The sequence below is a fragment of the Mytilus galloprovincialis genome, chromosome 2 (assembly GCF_965363235.1).
Source record: "Mytilus galloprovincialis chromosome 2, xbMytGall1.hap1.1, whole genome shotgun sequence".
Classification (NCBI taxonomy): Eukaryota; Metazoa; Mollusca; class Bivalvia; order Mytilida; family Mytilidae; genus Mytilus; species Mytilus galloprovincialis.
The window spans coordinates 8,070,698-8,089,336 of NC_134839.1; the positions used below are offsets into that span (position 1 = coordinate 8,070,698).

At 33.1% G+C, this 18,639-nt stretch overlaps 2 protein-coding genes across 2 annotated transcripts in view; both read left to right on the forward strand.

Annotated features, from left to right (window-relative positions):
• The window catches only part of LOC143062798 (uncharacterized), a 528,850-nt gene that overhangs the window by 437,243 nt on the left and 72,968 nt on the right, over positions 1–18,639 (forward strand). The window lies entirely within an intron of this gene.
• Positions 4,193–13,047, forward strand: LOC143062796 (uncharacterized). The gene is made up of 8 exons (XM_076234585.1): positions 4,193–4,331; positions 6,128–6,152; positions 6,692–6,796; positions 7,774–7,872; positions 8,211–8,318; positions 10,656–10,772; positions 12,261–12,373; positions 12,990–13,047. The coding sequence occupies exons 1-7, from the start codon at positions 4,301–4,303 to the stop codon at positions 12,361–12,363; spliced, it is 588 nt and encodes a 195-aa protein (XP_076090700.1). The 5' UTR covers positions 4,193–4,300; the 3' UTR covers positions 12,364–12,373; positions 12,990–13,047.

Sequence of the window (18,639 nt, forward strand, 5' to 3'; positions counted from 1 at the left end):
TCGTGTTTAGTATACGGGTGTTTGTCTTTTGGTCGTTTTTCGTTTTTTAAGCCATTTCATTGTTTATTCGTAATCGAATTTATGAGTTTGCTTGTTCCTATGATATCGTTCATCTCTGATAGTATAATAGTCCGGCCGATCGGTGAAAAAATTGCTCAAATAATGAGGAAAGCACCAATTTTTGCATGATGGTACATTTTTGAGTACTGAGCAGTATTAGCTATGGACCCACCTTCAAAATTCAATATGGCGGCTTATTTCAAGATGGCTGCCATAAGTTCTAAAATATTTTCCAGTATTGCACAAACCACAGTGGGTTTGATGCTGGAAGCACAAAAATCAACATATTTGAATGACTTGGTGTACTAAGCAAGATTTTGTTTTGATCTATCAGTTTGAAATACAAAATGGCGGCTATTTTCAAAATGGCCGCCATGAAAAATAAGCCAATATTCATTATTGAGAATTGACCTGAATATAAGCATTTTATTGATGTATATGGTCATTTAGTATCTGTCACAGTTCTGTCCTTTTTGATTTTGGCTTGCTTGTCATTTCATACACAAAATAGCCGCTTTCCTAAAAAGCTGCAGAAGTAGCTTTCATTAAAAGCTGCACTATTTGTTGTCTTGGGTCTCACAAAAACAAAATATCTGTGATTTGGGATTTATCTGCCTTAAGATATTATTCAGTGCCTATCTTATTTCTTGGGTCGCAATATTTTGCAACTTGAAATATTATACTCTGAATGTAGAATCATTAAACACATATTAGTGAAATGGCAGGACTTGAGGACAACAAGGACAAGAACATTGAAATGGCAGAAACTGAATCACTTGGGGATATGGAGAAACCCACAACTGAAGACGCTTTGACAGAGGAAAGCTAAAAAATGACTATTAAACAATTGTACCAAGAATTTTTAGCAGATAGAAAATCTAATGCTCAAAGAACAGCTAAGATTTACCGCAATATAAAACAGAGCAAAGCGCGAATTGATAAAATATGTGTTGGTCTCATTACGATTCAAGCTGAACAGAAAGAGGCAATGCATATTAATAACGAATAGATGGAAGCAATATCTCAGCAACGTCAGCAGTCTGAAGACAGGATAGACCAGAAGGCTTGTGGTAATTGTGGTAATTGCTTCGCGGAATTGATGGTCAGAACAATAAGATATTCAATGCTATGGTGAGACGGGTGGAAAAAATGACAACAACTGAGGAAGGAGACACAGTTCAATTCAAAAGTGCATTTGAACAGCAGGGTACCTTCCTACAACTGGCATCTGTTGTAAATGAATTAGTGGACAATCGAAATAAAGGAGTTAAAATTCCTGCAATTGACACATCATCTTAGCCAAAATTTGACCTTAGCCAGTACAACCCAAGTTTACCAAAAGTATACAAAAAATCCGTGCCTTGGGTCTTTCCCCTATTGTACCGCACCAACTCTGTTGAAGGTGTCTTCACATTTTAATCAAAAGTCCTATGTCAGGGCCCTTGGCCCTACATGAGACAGTTCAAATTATACAACAACAATCTCAATTTAACAACATACTATAAACCTCTAGTTCTAATCAAGGATAGCAGCAAAAGGCTTATGTGTCTTCTTACGCACATTTGCCATCTACTATGAGTCAATAATATTTGGTTCAGAGCAGCACACCATTACAGAAACAACTGGCTGCAAGTGGATTTTATCAAGTTTCTCCAATGCTAAATTCAGTGCCTACTTACGGTATCATCCCCGCCGAGTCAATGGCAAATCCCACATATATCATTCCAATTATGACAACCTCGTCAGCTCCTGGAGCTCTAACATGCTTCCCATAACAGCAAGCCGACTCCACTGACCGATCCAGGAAAGGGCAGAGTAAACCAAAAGAGTTTGGCAACAGCTCTTCTTCAGACTTCTCATTGGAGAGAGAATATACCCGATGGCAAGAAAATCATGGTGCACGGGACCGGAGCCGAAGCCCACAGCTCCCAAAAATACAAAAACTCAATTGAAGAGGATCCTTGAAATGGGAGACGTTCATTTACCAATTTGAACGAACTGCCGGTAGATGACAATGGGAAAACAGGAAAAATGTGTGTAGGCCCCAGATTGACAGGCCGATGTTGGCTTTGAGTACGCTAGCAAGGTACACACAGATGATGATTTCAAGGCCTTAAAAAAAAGCATTCATTTGGAGCAGCGCTTCAGCAAGAAAGACGGTCTGACCAGATTGGAACCGAATCATTCCTCCGAGGAAGTACAGACAAAGATTTGTCAAGGCATGTAATAGAGAGGAACCAAAAACATTCATTAAGGCGATAAAAACCATTGAAAACCTCAATAGCAAACCAGATAGAGATATATGGATCAAAAACTGCCATTTATGACATCTACACGTCTACTTTGCTGATGGCGCAGTATCACCGACCGATAAAGGAAATATGAGCAGTCCTTTGGATAATGAGGTGCATAACCTCGCACAATTAGTCACAAAACTAGCTGATGTTATGCTTTCAACTAATCAGCATAACCGTGGATTGGCCGATCAATATAACCTCGGTTCTTCTGATCAAATAATTATGAAAGATCACCAGTTCAATGGAAGATGACCTGATCAATATACACGTGAAAGATCTCCTGAGCAATACAATCGCGGTATATCGCCAAATAGATATACACCCAATCTTAATGCCTATCGATCAGCAACGCCCCCACTAAGCTAGAGATCATATAGTTCCTAAAGACAACGGTTAGCATCTCCAAGGACAAACTCCAGAAATCCCGGTTATTTCAGACAACGGTCACCTTCACCAGGTACGGAGCAAATCAAAGTGCAGCCCCAACAATGGAGTCTTTAAACAGCAAGGGGTCGGGCCAGTAGGCCAACGCACGATTCCAAAGTATATTGACCATGAAACATCACCTCATCACAAAATCGAACAGAGGCCCACGTCCTCGTCCAATATTGTCATCCGACGAACCATTTGAAAGAGCTTAGCAGTACGAGGTACTATGCATGACCAGAATGTGAGCATGATTGTGGACACTGCTGCAATGATTACATTAGTAAATTAGAAATTAATTCCGGCAGAAAATGGAGATTTGGAGAACGTAACGCTACGTGGTTTGGATTAACAGCTTGTTATTGGGAACATACTATGGGATGTGTGCAAAGAGCCATCAATAGACGATGTTATACTTAGGCTAGATATTTTGGACACACTGAGCGCAGTGATAAACCTGAGTACTATCAAAATCACCATCAACAATAAAGTGATAAATGCGGCATTTTTTAACAGTCGAAACGAGATTTCAACTCAGCAAGTTTGCATAAAACGAACCATTACAGTTCCGCCAAACTCAAAAATTACTGTTACCATTAAATAAAAAAAATTGCTGATCAGGAGTGTATTTTAGGACCATGCTCGCTAAATAGTTGCAAATTGGTTTCGCACGTAGTTGGAAAAGGAAATGGTTGCCCTTTAACCATTGTAAATGATGGCAATCGTCTAACCTATTGATTACATAGAATAATTTGACGATGTAGTGGGTACGGCAGATGAAAACGCGATAAGTGGCGTAAGACGTGGCATTGAAGAGACACGAGACAAGGTGCCCTCGGCACTGTCTCAAAGTTCAGATGAGTTACCTTCTATTCCACCACATTTAACCGACCTATATTAACGTTCAATCGACTCGTTTCAACCTATTTCATTCCAACCATCAAAACTGAAAGCGTTTAAAGAACAATTACAATAACATGTAACATATTGATTAACATTTTGAATTTCACTATTTGCTTTTGTATATGCAACCATATTTGCAAATGTATGTGGTATAGAAATAACCAAATTATTTTTTTTTATATTTTAAAATTAATTGATAAAAAATTCAAGAACATGAAACTCATTTTTAAAGAATCATTACTTTAATTTGCGATAATATGTGGAATACCTTTAGGACAATCTTGATATTTATTCCTTTTTTTCGCCATCTTGAAAATGGCAGCCATATTAGATTTTTCAGAGTGGGTCCATAGCTGAAATCAAAGGGTATATAACCAAGAACTACCATGCAAAGTTTCATGCTTTCCTCATCAAGTGAGCAATTTTGCTCTATATCTGCACCAATCGGCCGGACTATAAGAACGAAATGAAGACCAAAGTATGAACATTTCTGTAGACATGAATTTCGACCAAAGATCACACACGATTTAGTCAAAAGAGGTCACAACCAAATGAGTGGTACTATATAAGTCAGGAATTTGTTTTGAAATTTATTCTCCGACTTTACCTCCATAATGATGAAGCTTACTATATTCCTAGTTGTTGGTAAGAAAATTTTCATTATAAAATTTCATCGTATTTATGTATTTACACTTTTGTTACAAATGACTTCTCTGTGTTCATAACATTGTCGATGCGATTAAATACTGCCCACATACCTTTAACTCGTCTGTGGTGTCAAAAAGTAGATTTATATATTGCAGATACATTTGGCATTCAATTCGTGTAAAATCTATGTTTTTTAAACAAAATTACAGGCAAAAATTGGTTGGCTAAATGATGTGATCTTTTTTTTTTTTTATATATATGTTGTTGTTTCAGTATTGTACAATACGATTGGTGGGATTTATGGAAGTATTTGTACGTTTGATGTGTTTGAGATTTTGATTTTGCCACTTGATTAGGGACTTTCCGTTTTGAATTTACCTCGGATTTCAGTTTTTACTTTTCTCTGACAGTTATATTTAAAAGTTTGTGTCGATACAAGTACAATTAAAATGAAATATTGAATTTTGACAATGATGATAAAGTGGGGGTCAGCCCACCTGATTGCATTTTTTAATAGGAAGAAATATCTTGTGCCGCAAACAAACAAGTCAAGAGATGGTTCAATGATTTTCGTTGGTTCACATCTGTAATTTTTTTCTCGAAAATGTGTTTGTTATTAATAACGCCGTAAGTTTTCTCAACTGAATAGGTTCATATTTCTCCTGTTGTGACATTTTATAAATGACTATACGGTATGGGGTGTTCTCATTGTTGAGGACAGTACGGTTGCCTGTAATTATTTACATCCACTTGAAATTTTGTGGACAAATAAAAAAGAAGATGTGGTATGATTGCAAAAGAGACAACTCTCCACAAGAGACCAAATGACACAGAAATTAACAAATGATAATTGGCATACCATATCTCATAATTCATACCAACTTATATCATACATGTACTATCTATAAATACAATTTGACTGAATACATTGCTAAGTTGTAACTGACTAACAATAATTAAAAAATATAGCATTTTCTAAATAAGGAATAAAGGAAACAACTAATTAAGCAACATGCACAAAGTGTACGAATAGGAAGATTCGTTTGAAACATTAAGGACCAATCGTACAATATCTTGAAATAGATCCCACCCTTATATTATTCCATTAATAACCATAAAGATATTTTGAATTCATTCAAGGACGTCATTGTTCCTATGATGTTAGTACGTATGAATAATATGGAAGAACATCATAATTGGTGTGATCATATTTTTAAATTAACTGTTTACAAAACTCTAAATTTTCGAAATATTAAGGGTTTTATTCTACAAGAATATGTTACATATCTGTATTTGGCAAAAGGTCCTCAAATCATTTCAATTTCGTATTTTATTTGGCCTTTTAACTTTTCTTTGATTCGAGGGACATTGATGAGTCTTTTGTTGACTTGTCTAGCGTTCAAAATGATAATCCTGGTATCCATGATGACTTTTTCAATAGCATGTCAAAGTGTTTCCTAATGTTGTTAAGATAATTGTTCTGACTTACCTCCATACTTTTCACCCGATCCCTCACCAATCAATCAGAACTTTCTTTTGCCGCTTACGGCATCAAACATTTATATATCGGAAGTAGTTTTACACATGATGGTATATCCGCACTAAAAGTATATGAAATTTCAAGTAATTCAATAAGACAGAAGACGACGACGACGAAGGCAACATGAAATTATTTTCAAAGAAAGTCAAACAGATGAATAGAATCATGTAAAAAAAAAAAACATTCGTCGAGTTGTGACAGTCAGCAATAAAATAATAAGAAATAAAAGACAATATTATATCTCATGTTGTAGGTATTGCTGCTGTATTTGTTAGTGGGTAAGTGAATAGAAGATATCAACTAATTATTTTCGTGATATGAGACAAAACAACAAACAAACAACAAATAAACAAAACAAAAAAATAAACAAAACAAATAAAAACAAACAAATACACCAAAAAATTGCAAAAAAAAGAAACAAATAGCCAAAAATGTTTTCGGTTCAATTGTTCTTCCCTCTGCACAGATGAGTTCAGAAAGAAGAATTCCACTGAAACAATGCTTTGGGTCGTCTTGCGATGAGAAGAGAGATTTTTTGTTCCGTGTTGAAGTTCTCCCTGCGACTCTGAGATGAAGAACAGCAATACAAGCGATGTTTCTTTGCTTTTGTGTGTGTGTTTTCTGTGCATGTACTAATTTTGTGTCATAAATGGTTGCCCAACATCCTTTGTTTTTTTAGTATAATATCCGTTTTGCTAAATTGTTTTTAAATATTCTTGTTAACCTATATATAGATAGATACATAATATGCATTGACTTTGTTTTCTATTTGACCTAAACTAAAAGTCCAATTCTCAAGTCTTATTTTGTGTTACAGACAAACTACACAATGTACCACTGTAGCAGACTGTACGACATGTGCGACAGATGAGACCGCAACCTGCCATCATGATGGAACATGTCATTGTCACCACACTGGAGGGTCAGTATTTTAACAAATCTTGTATTCTATTAATTTTTCATATACATTTTGTCTAGTAAATAAAGGCAACAGTAGTATACCGCTGATCGAAGGTCATAAATCGATTGAGACAAAACAATTCCGGGGTAAAAACTAAAAACTGAAGGGAACACATCAACTATAAGAGTAAAACAATGAAACAACAGAAACACTGACGTGAACAAACAACAAACGACAATACAACACACACACACAAACAAACTACAAGGTAACAACTGCCATTTTTTAACGTACAAGGCACTAATTATCTAATTTAACGTACTAGTATAACGTAACGGTACCCAAATTGCAACGAGTACCCAAATTGCACCTTTTTAGCGGAAATAGAAGCGGAAATCTTACAAGATTTCCTAGAGACTAAACAATTTGTATTTTTATAATTTGATACTATGCACATCTTTCAACATAGATAAAATTATTTAGATATGCACAAATTGTTCATAGTATTTATCAACAAATGAAGTGTTTACTGAAAAAGCAAAATCTACTGAAAAGTCACCATGCGACGTCATCAAACCGTCATCTTTTTAAAATGAGCAAATACAATATGTTACAAGTATCCTTTTCTTAAAAAACGAAGAGTAAGCATGGACTAATATCCAATTGTTCAAAATATTTGAAAAAAATGAAACAAAAGCTCTGTTATTATACTTTTGACGATGCTAATTTAAGCAAGGATGCAATTTGGGTACTCCTCATTTCAGAATCATTGATGGTATGGAGGTCAGTTTAGACCAATTTTTCTATGACTCCATATGGATTCAAAATTAAATTTGTGAAACCATATCATGAATAATGATACATCTACAAAATAAACGTAGAATGAAAACTTTTGTCTGAAGTATAAATGAACGTAGGTTAAAAAACTGTCAAAACAGGTGCAATTTTGAAAACAAAATCATATGTATCCATTCAAAATTCTTAAATATATCTTATAGACAAGGCCCAACTTGCACTACTGAAGCAGACTGCACATGTGGAGCAGATCAGACCGCCCAATGTGCTCATGGACACTGTCATTGCCACCATAATCATGGGTAAAGTACTCCTCATTTATCAGTTGATACTTAATTTTATTTTATATTTAATTTGTCTTCATGAATCACAAAACACGCGTGTCGTAATAGCGTGTACAATGAATATCAGTTGAAACACAAATATTAGCATGCCAACAAATATTCATTGTTTTTAAAAATGAAATGTTAGGACAAAGGACATAAGTTTAATGTTCTTATTTATGGAGGACTTTTTTTTTTTAATTTATCCTGTTATCATATGATACTAAGTAGATGAAATTGAAATGATTGTAAACGAAGGAAACTGTCTGTTGCTACTATCGTGTAAATATAATTCATATGATTATTCTTTCATTTAGGAAAAGGGAAACTGTTGCCTGTACTAATGCAACAACTTGTGACACTCATTGTGCCCCAAACATTGGTGAATGTAAACATGACAAGTGCCACTGTCACCATGAGGCTCCGTAAGTTAGCATTTTAGAGAGATGATATTACACAATAATTGTGTTATAAAAATAAAAATGATCTTTTATGGTTGCCATTGAGACAGCTATCAAGACTTAATGATAAGAATTAAAAACAAAGTCGTCAGCATATTGATGTGAGTAGAACCCACACTGACCAAGAATTAAAAATAAAATATGAAAACATTCAAAAAAGACAATCAACGACATTATTTATGCAAGTTACAATATACAATTATGACAGCCATCAACCAATGACAATAACTGATTAAAATGCTTCTGACACTTGGTAAAGTCACATATCGAATTTGGGGCGTGAATCATTAGGTGGTCAATGTGGCTAACATTGGACAGTCATATACCAGTATTAAAATAGAACAAACAGTAAAAGTCAGTTAGGAATAGGAAAAGATCACATCATATTAACAAATAAAACTTAATCAAATAAAAACCAGACGTAGAGTACTGATGTAAAAATACCTGAAGTTACTTAGAGATATTTTAAATTCCAAATTCAACATTTTATTTTATCAAGATATAAATATAAATCAGCAAACGGATAGCAATCTATGTTTTGATATGTATTAAACTTTGGAAAATAAAATCAATGTTTAAGTGTCTGACAGCTTATCTTAACTAGTTATTAAACTACATAACTGATCTCAAATAAACTACAGAAAAACTAATATGAAACAATCATCAAACTTATTATGTATCTAAGCAGAAAAAGATATAGAACTATTACTTTATACTAGTAACTAATGTCAACCCAATTATTAAACTATCAATCTAATCCTAACCAGTTATAAAACTACATACATAATCTCAACCTGTTATAAAATTACATACATAATCTCAACCAGTTATAAACTACATACATAATCTCAACCAGTTATCAAACTACATACATAATCTCAACCAGTTACATACATAATCTCAACCAGTAATAAAACTACATACATAATCTCAACCAGTTATAAAACTACATACATAATCTCAACCAGTTATAAAATTACATACATAATTTCAACCAGTTATAAAATTACATACATAATCTCAACCAGTTATAAAACTACATACATAATCTCAACCAGTTATAAAATTACATACATAATCTCAACCAGTTATAAAACTACATACATAATCGCAACCAGTTATAAAACTACATACATAATCTCAACCAGTTATAAAACTACATACATAATCTCAACCAGTTATAAAACTACATGCATAATCTAAACCAGTTATAAAACTACATACATAATCTAAACCAGTTATAAAACTACATACATAATCTCAACCAGTCATAAAACTACATACATAATCTCAACCAGTTATAAAACTACATACATAATCGCAACCAGTTATAAAACTACATAATTAATAGCAACCAGTTATAAAATTACATACATAATCTCAACCAGTTATAAAACTACATACATAAGTTATAAAATTACATACATAATCTCAACCAGTTATAAAACTACATACATAATCTCAACCAGTTATAAAACTACATACATAATCGCAACCAGTTATAAAACTACATACATAATCTCAACCAGTTATAAAACTGCATACATACTCTCAACCAGTTATAAAACTACATACATAATCTCAACCAGTTATAAATCTACATACATAATCTCAACCAGTTATAAAACTACATACATAATCTCAACCAGTTATAAAACTACATACATAATCGCAACCAGTTATAAAACTACATAATTAATAGCAACCAGTTATAAAATTACATACATAATCTCAACCAGTTATAAAACTATATACATAAGTTATAAAATTACATACATAATCTCAACCAGTTATAAAACTACATACATAATTTCAACCAGTTATACATAATCGCAACCAGTTATAAAACTACATACATACTCTCAACCAGTTATAAAACTACATACATACTCTCAACCAGTTATAAAACTACATACATAATCTCAACCAGTTATAAAACTACATACATAATCTCAACCAGTTATAAAACTACATAAATAATCGCAACCTGTTATAAAACTACATACATAATCGCCAGTTATAAAACTACATACATAATCTCAACCAGTTATAAAACTACATACATAATCTCAACCAGTTATAAAACTACATACATAATCTCAACCAGTTATAAAACTACATACATAATCTCAACCAGTTATAAAACTACATACATAATCGCAACAAGTTATAAAACTACATAATTAATAGCAACCAGTAATACAATTTTTAAATGATTTTAGCGATGAAGTCATTAAACTAAATAATTAAACTCAACCAGTTATACATTAAATATCTTAGCTCGTTTTATTTTACATGTAGAGCACTCAGAGCTCATTGTACGACTGCTGTTGACTGTAACTGTCCTCACGGAACAATAGCAGAATGTGATGCACATCATCAGTGCCAATGTAAACATGACAATGGTCATCCAGTAGGGTGAGTTCCGATGTAGATTTAATTTGTACATAATTTTAACATTCTTTTATGACTATTGGTTTTAATTTTGTTTTGAGAAAGCGGTAAGATATTATTGAAACGTACCATGTCATTAAATTGTATTTCCAACCATCCTTTAAAACTGTTTTCAGATGAGCTCTCATTTTATTCATTGACAGAATACGACACTTTAAACTACATTTCGGTATTTTATTCACGAACCTTTTCGTCTTACTCCAGTTACACCTGTCCTCGTATTAAGTTCGGTAATAGTCCGAGATTACTCTGACGTCGAACGGCTGTTTTGCCAGACAAGCTGGGGCCGTGGGACCTCTGGCCCCAGCTTGTCTGGCAAAACAGCCGTTCGACGTCAGAGTGACCCCTGGCCCCAGCTTGTCTGGCAAAACAGCCGATCGACGTCAGAGTAATCTCGGACTAGTTCGGCAAGTGTGGTAGTAGAATAATGTTTTACGTTCAGATGTAAATTAATTCACCTGTCCTCGTATTAAGTTCGGTAATAGTCCGAGATTACTCTGACGTCGAACGGCTGTTTTGCCAGACAAGCTGGGGCCGTGGGACCTCTGGCCCCAGCTTGTCTGGCAAAACAGCCGTTCGACGTCAGAGTGACCTTTGGCCCCAGCTTGTCTGGCAAAACAGCCGTTCGGCGTCAGAGTAATCTCGGACTAGTTCGGCAAGTGTGGTAGTAGAATAATGTTTTACGTTCAGATGTAAATTAATTGCATATTCAGGATGAAAAAATATTAATGTGATATGAATATGAACACTGCTTTGTATATTGAGTTGTCTTTTCAACAGGCTAGTTCTCAAGGTAGCATTACAAAGAAAACATGTATCATTACACGAATGCATTATTCTGAAGTCGAACCGATCGGTTTTAGTGTTAATACTCAGCAGATAATGAGCAATTACTTGTTTTAAAGTTTTTTATCTGACTCAGACGGAGATTGAATGCAATTTCTCTTATCCCTCGAGATCTAACATATCATTTAACAATATTGTTTCAGATGTAACACGTCTTCTAATTGACTGAAAAGTTTTTGTATATCAGCCCATGGACAATATTTTTTCATGTTACACTTACGTCTTAAAAATTTTTTTTTCATGATTTACACCTTAAAATTGGAATATAGAATTAAATTATTTGGAATGACTATAATACTTCTGTGAATGAAAACATTATATAAAACAAGTGGTGCATACTGAAGAACCCGCGTTGTTAAATGTTAAAAAGGAATGACGTCCGTGAATAGTAATGAAATGTGAGGTTTCATATGATCGTAGCAGTCACCAAATTCTTGTATAGAACTGATTACTCTTGATCTTGAATGTATTTTATATACCAAATGGATGAAGGATATCACGATTTGTTATTTGTTTTTGCTTTATACCAAAAAGAATATTCCTACATAAAACAAAAAGTTTCCAGGCTTATAATTTGTTAAGAAAAGTTTTTGTTTTGTTTTGTAGAAGAAGACAAGTTATGTGTCATAATAATTCAGAGTGTGCAGCACATTGCAGTCCTCATATTGGTACATGCACTAATAATAAATGTCATTGTCATCAGCATTAGGGAACGACCAGTAAGTGTTATGATCTTGATTCACGTTAGTATTTATAAGTTTTGCTGTAATGCCATAGTGATGCTACTTGATTGTGCTAAATCGGTTGCGTAATTTTCGAAATAATCCGATTGTGAATCCATCTCAGATGAAATATTCCAAGAAATATTTCCTACTACTATAGTGTTAACATAACATTATAATAAGGGGTTCTTTTATAGTAAATTGATATCAGAAATAGCTTAAACAAATACACAGTTATCGTCATTTCAGCATGAAATAGTGATAAAATTCTGTAAAACAACTGTAAGAGAACAACAACGAAACAACAGAAACACTTAAGTGCAACTAAACGACAAGACAACACACACAGACACGAACTATATGAGAACAAATGCCATTTTCCTGACTTGGAACAGGACATTTTGAGAAAAATAATGGTAGGTTGTTCCTGGTTTTATGACTAGTCAAACCTCCCGCTTTTATTACCTTATAAACCATGATGTCAAATAACTGTTGTCATGCTGATACATATGACAAATAACACACCAAAGGTAAAACACACATTTAAATATTATTTTTAACGTTATTTTGAGAACAAAAACTGTATTTAATGTTGATTTATATTATATTTCAGAATGCAAACGACAGAGACAGTGTAACTTTTATCAATAAAAGTTTTCTATATTTTGATATATACAGTATTTTTATGATTTGATATGAATTGGGTTCTTAATGATACATTCATCAAACTGAGGTTTTTTCTTGTCAAAAGCATTTGACTTGTCAATCCTCGGGAAAGCGATACTTGATTTCGCCTTTCAACAATTTTAAAGATGAATCTTATATAGAAAAAACGCACATCTGCTTTTTTTAAATGTTTATCCTAGTTCTTTGAAGAAAAAAATTTCACTTGATAATGTTTTATTACGTGCAAAATACCACAGCAACCACAAATATAAACATATCAAAGAGTAATACAATACCGACATAGTTGTCAATTTTTGTGTCATTTGGTCGCGTTTTAAGAGTTTTCTCCTAGGCAATCATACCACATCTGTTTTTTTTTTAAATATATGGCATACAAATCTATTACTTTTTTCTATATACATACAACAGACAGACACATAAGTACCATTAAAACGATCAAACTCAACACAGCAGATAATATCTTCGATAAGAAATTTTGAGCTTTGAAATGCGAAATAATTGTGGCTAATCTCACAATGATGGAGTTTCATTACTTTACATCGACCATTTGAGCATAACACCAGCTTTGGTAAATTTGACTTGATCGTCAGCAAGAACAATGAAAATAAATGGTTTTTGATACTTAATGCATGACACAAATTCACATGCATTTGACAGAACCTAGGGATAATGGCTTTCAGTGCTATTCTTCATCTCAGAGTTACAGCAATGCATTGTAAATAAACTCATCATGATATAACGGGGCTTTCTTCTGTGTGTCTTAGAACTATGTCATTATTTCGAATTTACGTATCCGAGATCGTAATCCATGTTGCCCGTTAACATAGGAAACTAGTTATTGTAAAGTTTCTCCGTAAGCTCACTTAGTACTGTCTATATATCGAAGTCCATTTAATGTTCACATGTTTAATCATATATATATAATCTTTATATAACAGTACATGTATAATAAATATTCTTAATCATAATTTCCAATTAACGTTCGTACATACAACTTGGTACTTCAAGCTACTACTCTCATATATCTGACCAATACATAAAGTTTCTCACAAGATCCAGCTATAAACACATGTTCTTAATTTATGTAAGCAAAGGCATTGATTAAGGGTCTTAGATTATTTGGATAAACTTGTAAATGCTATTGCAGTTCAACTGTGCAACTAATGTATCGTATAAAGTGTCACATTAAACAAGATGAAAGATCATTAATTTGATTAAGAACTGACCATCAAATCTTAGATGGAATTGATTACGCCACATCACTCCCCGCTAAACAAAATTCGTTTTCACTCGAATTAAAAAAATTCATACCAAAAATATTACACAAAGTAAAAAGATAAGGGGAGGAAATGTGAACATTAAAAAATAAAAATTTTCTTTTAACTAAAACTACTGAAAAAAATCTAAATTATTAATAATTAAAAAAAAATAATGATAATTGCTGTACCATGTAATATCAATTTACGTCGTGAATAGTTGTGGAAAACTTGCAAAAAAAATACTCTTAAAATCATTATCCTTTCAACTTCAAACTCTTGATATTTATAACTACAAAAGAGGCACTAAACAAAAATCATAAAAATAAAATCTTTATATAACAGTACATGTATAATAAATATTCTTAATCATAATTTCCAATTAACGTTCGTACATACAACTTGGTACTTTAAGCTACTACTCTCATATATCTGACCAATACATAAAGTTTCTCACAAGATCCAGCTATAAACACATGTTCTTAATTTATGTAAGCAAAGGCATTGATTAAGGGTCTTAGATTATTTGGATAAACTTGTAAATGCTATTGCAGTTCAACTGTGCAACTAATGTATCGTATAGAGTGTCACATTAAACAAGATGAAAGATCATTAAACTGATTAAGAACTGACTATCAAATCTTAGATGGAATTCATTACGCCACAATAGATACCAGAATTACATTTTGTATTTAAGCCGGACGCGCGTTTGGTCTACAAAAGACTCATCAGTGACACACGAATCCAAAAAACTTAAAAAGGCCAAATGAAGTACGAAGTTAAAGAAACGGGATCAAAACATCGCACCCCATTGCAATTTCAAACATCAAAAATCGATTTGAATGGAATTCTTTTCAAGATGCAGACGCAATATTCTCTATAATTAAAAAAAAAATTAAAAAATGGCATGATTGTCTATGAGACATTTCTCAATTAAAGACCAAATGAAAAAGAAGTTAGCAACTATATGTAACCGTACTTCGCGCATATGCATTTAGCTTAAACAAAACCCTTATCGCTTAGCAAGTTTACAAAGGCCCCGACATGATAGATGCAAAACAATTAAAAAACGACAGAACTCACGGTCAGATTTTGTTCGAAAAAATACACAAAAACCAAGTATGATATAGTATGTACTGCAACAAATAACAATAATTAAAAAACATCCTGCTACCTAGGGACACGCACACACAAAATGTGGCGGGGTTAAGCATTTTTGCGAGCAGTCAATCCGTCGCGTAACCTGGGACAGGGATGTAACAGCACAACATTTGATCCAACTATAAAAATCAATTAGAAATGGGTTAACTCATCAGATCGATACAAAAACAAGTAGACCGAACGTGGCAGGGTATTCATACATCCCATTTAAACATAAAATTAATATTATAAGAGTATTCGTAGTTACTGACAGATAGTTAGTGGGTGTAAAACTTTCCCCTGAACTTGAACAATGGTGTAACAGAGCAATATCAGAACAACCTATACAAATCAGTCACTATTCAGATCGATATGAAGCTGAACAAAAAAACAAACTAAAACACTAAAAACACTAAAAACACTTTACAGATCTGAGAATATTTGAAGTTACTGACAGCTAGTTCAATGCCAAAACCAACTTAAAAAATATATATACTTACGACTTGCTGGCGCCAATTTAAACCCTCAACCTAACATTGGGCAGTGGTGAAACAATACAACATGAAAATTAACAATAAAATTATCTAAAAAGGGCTTAACTCATCAGGTCTATATCAAGCAGAAAACATATAACAAAAGCACAAAGTGGACGTGGCAGGGTGTTTGTACATCCCCAACCCAAATAAGACTAATCGCAGCTACCAACATCTAGTTCAAAGCCAATTACAACTTACAAAAGCTCATGCATTTCAGACTAACATACAATCAGTAAAAATCCGACCAATATATATAAGGATGGTATGCTTACCTGTGAAGGTTTAAACAAAAACAACAAAACAACGCTTTTAATTACACTGGGGTAAAGCTGATGACCGTAACTGCATTCACGGTCATCCCAAGATGTCGGATGAAAAATTAGGTCAGTTTCAGTATTGTCTGTTAAAGTGTTTCTATATCATTTTCTTTACAAATCATACATTGAAACGATGTAAATTTATAAAAGAATCACTCGAAAATCACTAATTACTTCCGAGAAATGTGCATGAAACGGGAAATTCGATTTGAAAAAATCGTTAAGATGACCGTAAATCATAATCAAAATATTTTTAAGATGACCGTAACATAAAACAAGGATGACCGTGATTGGTAAAAAGATGACCGTAACTTGTAAAGGATGACCGTAATTTGTAAAGACTGACTGTAATTTATATAGGACGACCGTAACTTTTATAGGATGACCATCAATTCTAAGAAATATATATGATAGTAAATTGTATATTTCTCGTAAACAATGAAATATTTATTGATATCGACGTTAAAATTTTAACACAAATTGACAGCGATACGACGAAAATTTGAAGAAACATGAATGTGTCCCTAGTACACGGATGCCTCATCTACACTATCATTTTCCATATTTAGTGGACTATGAAAATGGGATAAAACTGTAATTTGGCATTAGAATTAAAAAGATCATACCATAGGGAAAAAGTGTACTAAGTTTCAATTTTATTTAACTTGAAGCTGGACAAACGGAAAACAAACAGACGAACGGACGAACGTACGCAAAGACCAGAAAAACATAATGCCAATAAATGGAGCATTAAAAACATTAATAATACATACGAATATTTGGTAATCGAGCCCATGTGTATGGTTCCAGAGGAAGCAGATTAAAATCTTAATTTGTCTTGAAATATGCAGGCGGAAACACTTTTGAAATAGAACAAAAGAATCGGTATGCGGTATGGGCTTTGCTCATTCTTGAAGGCCTTACGGTTACCTATAGTTGTTAATGTTTGTGTCATTTTGGTCTTTTCTGGATAGTTGTCTCATTGGCAATAATACCACATCTTCTTTTTTATATATAGTATCTATAAGTTGGATGTAGAAAATGCATAACCTCCGAATTTTTTTTATCACGGACGGAGAACATACCATTCTTTAGTTCAGAAATTTTCGTGTCTGCCCTTCCATTATGTGAATCAAGAAAAAAATCCCCAAAACAGGTAACGATTGTATCGAAAAGAGAAAAATCGAGTGCACCTTTTTATGTTAGAGCATGTTTGGGGTGTATATTTTGTCTTTAAAACGTACAAAGCAAGAGTATTTTATATAGCGTCTCGCTTCAGATTCTATCATTATTATATATCAAAGCTACAGGTTGACTTTATAACGTAAAAAAATGACAGTACGAAAAGATGAAATATATGGGTAAAGTGAGATACCTATCTAATGAATCACAAAAACAGAGTAGGTGTGTTCGAATAGCTATTTTTTCTAAAAGTACTTGAAAAGTCTTTTAATTTGGATGATGAAAATGGATATCTTCGAAAAAAATATGATTTTCTTGTGTGTGATAACTAGGGTTTATAATCTTCAACAACTGAAAATGTTTAGTCTGCCCTTCCACGAAATATTTAATTAGAATTTTTTTAAATGCTTAAGAATTTTCAAAAATTCCATCTGACATCCGAACAGACACTATTTTTAAGTTGAATCAATGCAGACAAGATCATTAACTAATGCTCATTAGCTAGTAGATACATTTGTCTTTTAAAATATAATTGACATATAACGATCGATCGTAATGGTGCTATGTGGATAAATTTATCAGTTTTCAAGAACAAAATTGACAGAGCGTCATCCCTACAATGGCTTTCATTTCTACGATTGTGAGCATGAACTGGCGTAATGGGGAGATAATTTTGAAGAAGTAGAATCCTGACTGTATGAATAACATTTCTGTATATATACAAATTGACAAAGTTCCGCCTTGTGATACGCTTTTCGTACAATACTATTTTAAAGATCTACTTTGCTGGAGCTCACCTTCACTAGTTTATTCGAATGATATTTTCAAAATATTTCTGTTATTTTATTTGCACGACAAAATGAAAGACGATATAATATCAATGGGTGTACATGCAATTTTTTGGCATTTTTAAAAATGTGTATTTATTATATGTCATTAAAAGGAATCCCAGAAACAAACAAAAATCTTTTGTCGAGCAGTTGAAGGCTGTGCACCGCATTATTTTCATTATGCTTGTAAGGTGTCATTTTATCGCGCTTTTGTAGAATGTTTTCCCTTCTTGTTCATTTGCGTGTCTTTTGGCAAATTCATTTTAAAAATTAAACCCTTCACTGTAAAAAAGATACATATGGTAATCTTTGCAT

Excerpts from the sequence above, each read along its gene's own strand:
- LOC143062796 (XM_076234585.1), top strand. The coding sequence starts at position 4,301 with ATGATGAAGCTTACTATATTCCTAGTTGTTG. Across the intron at positions 6,153-6,691 it reads GCTGCTGTATTTGTTAGTGG|ACAAACTACACAATGTACCA; the intron begins GTAAGTGAATAG and ends TTTGTGTTACAG. Across the intron at positions 8,319-10,655 it reads CACTGTCACCATGAGGCTCC|AGCACTCAGAGCTCATTGTA; the intron begins GTAAGTTAGCAT and ends TTTTACATGTAG.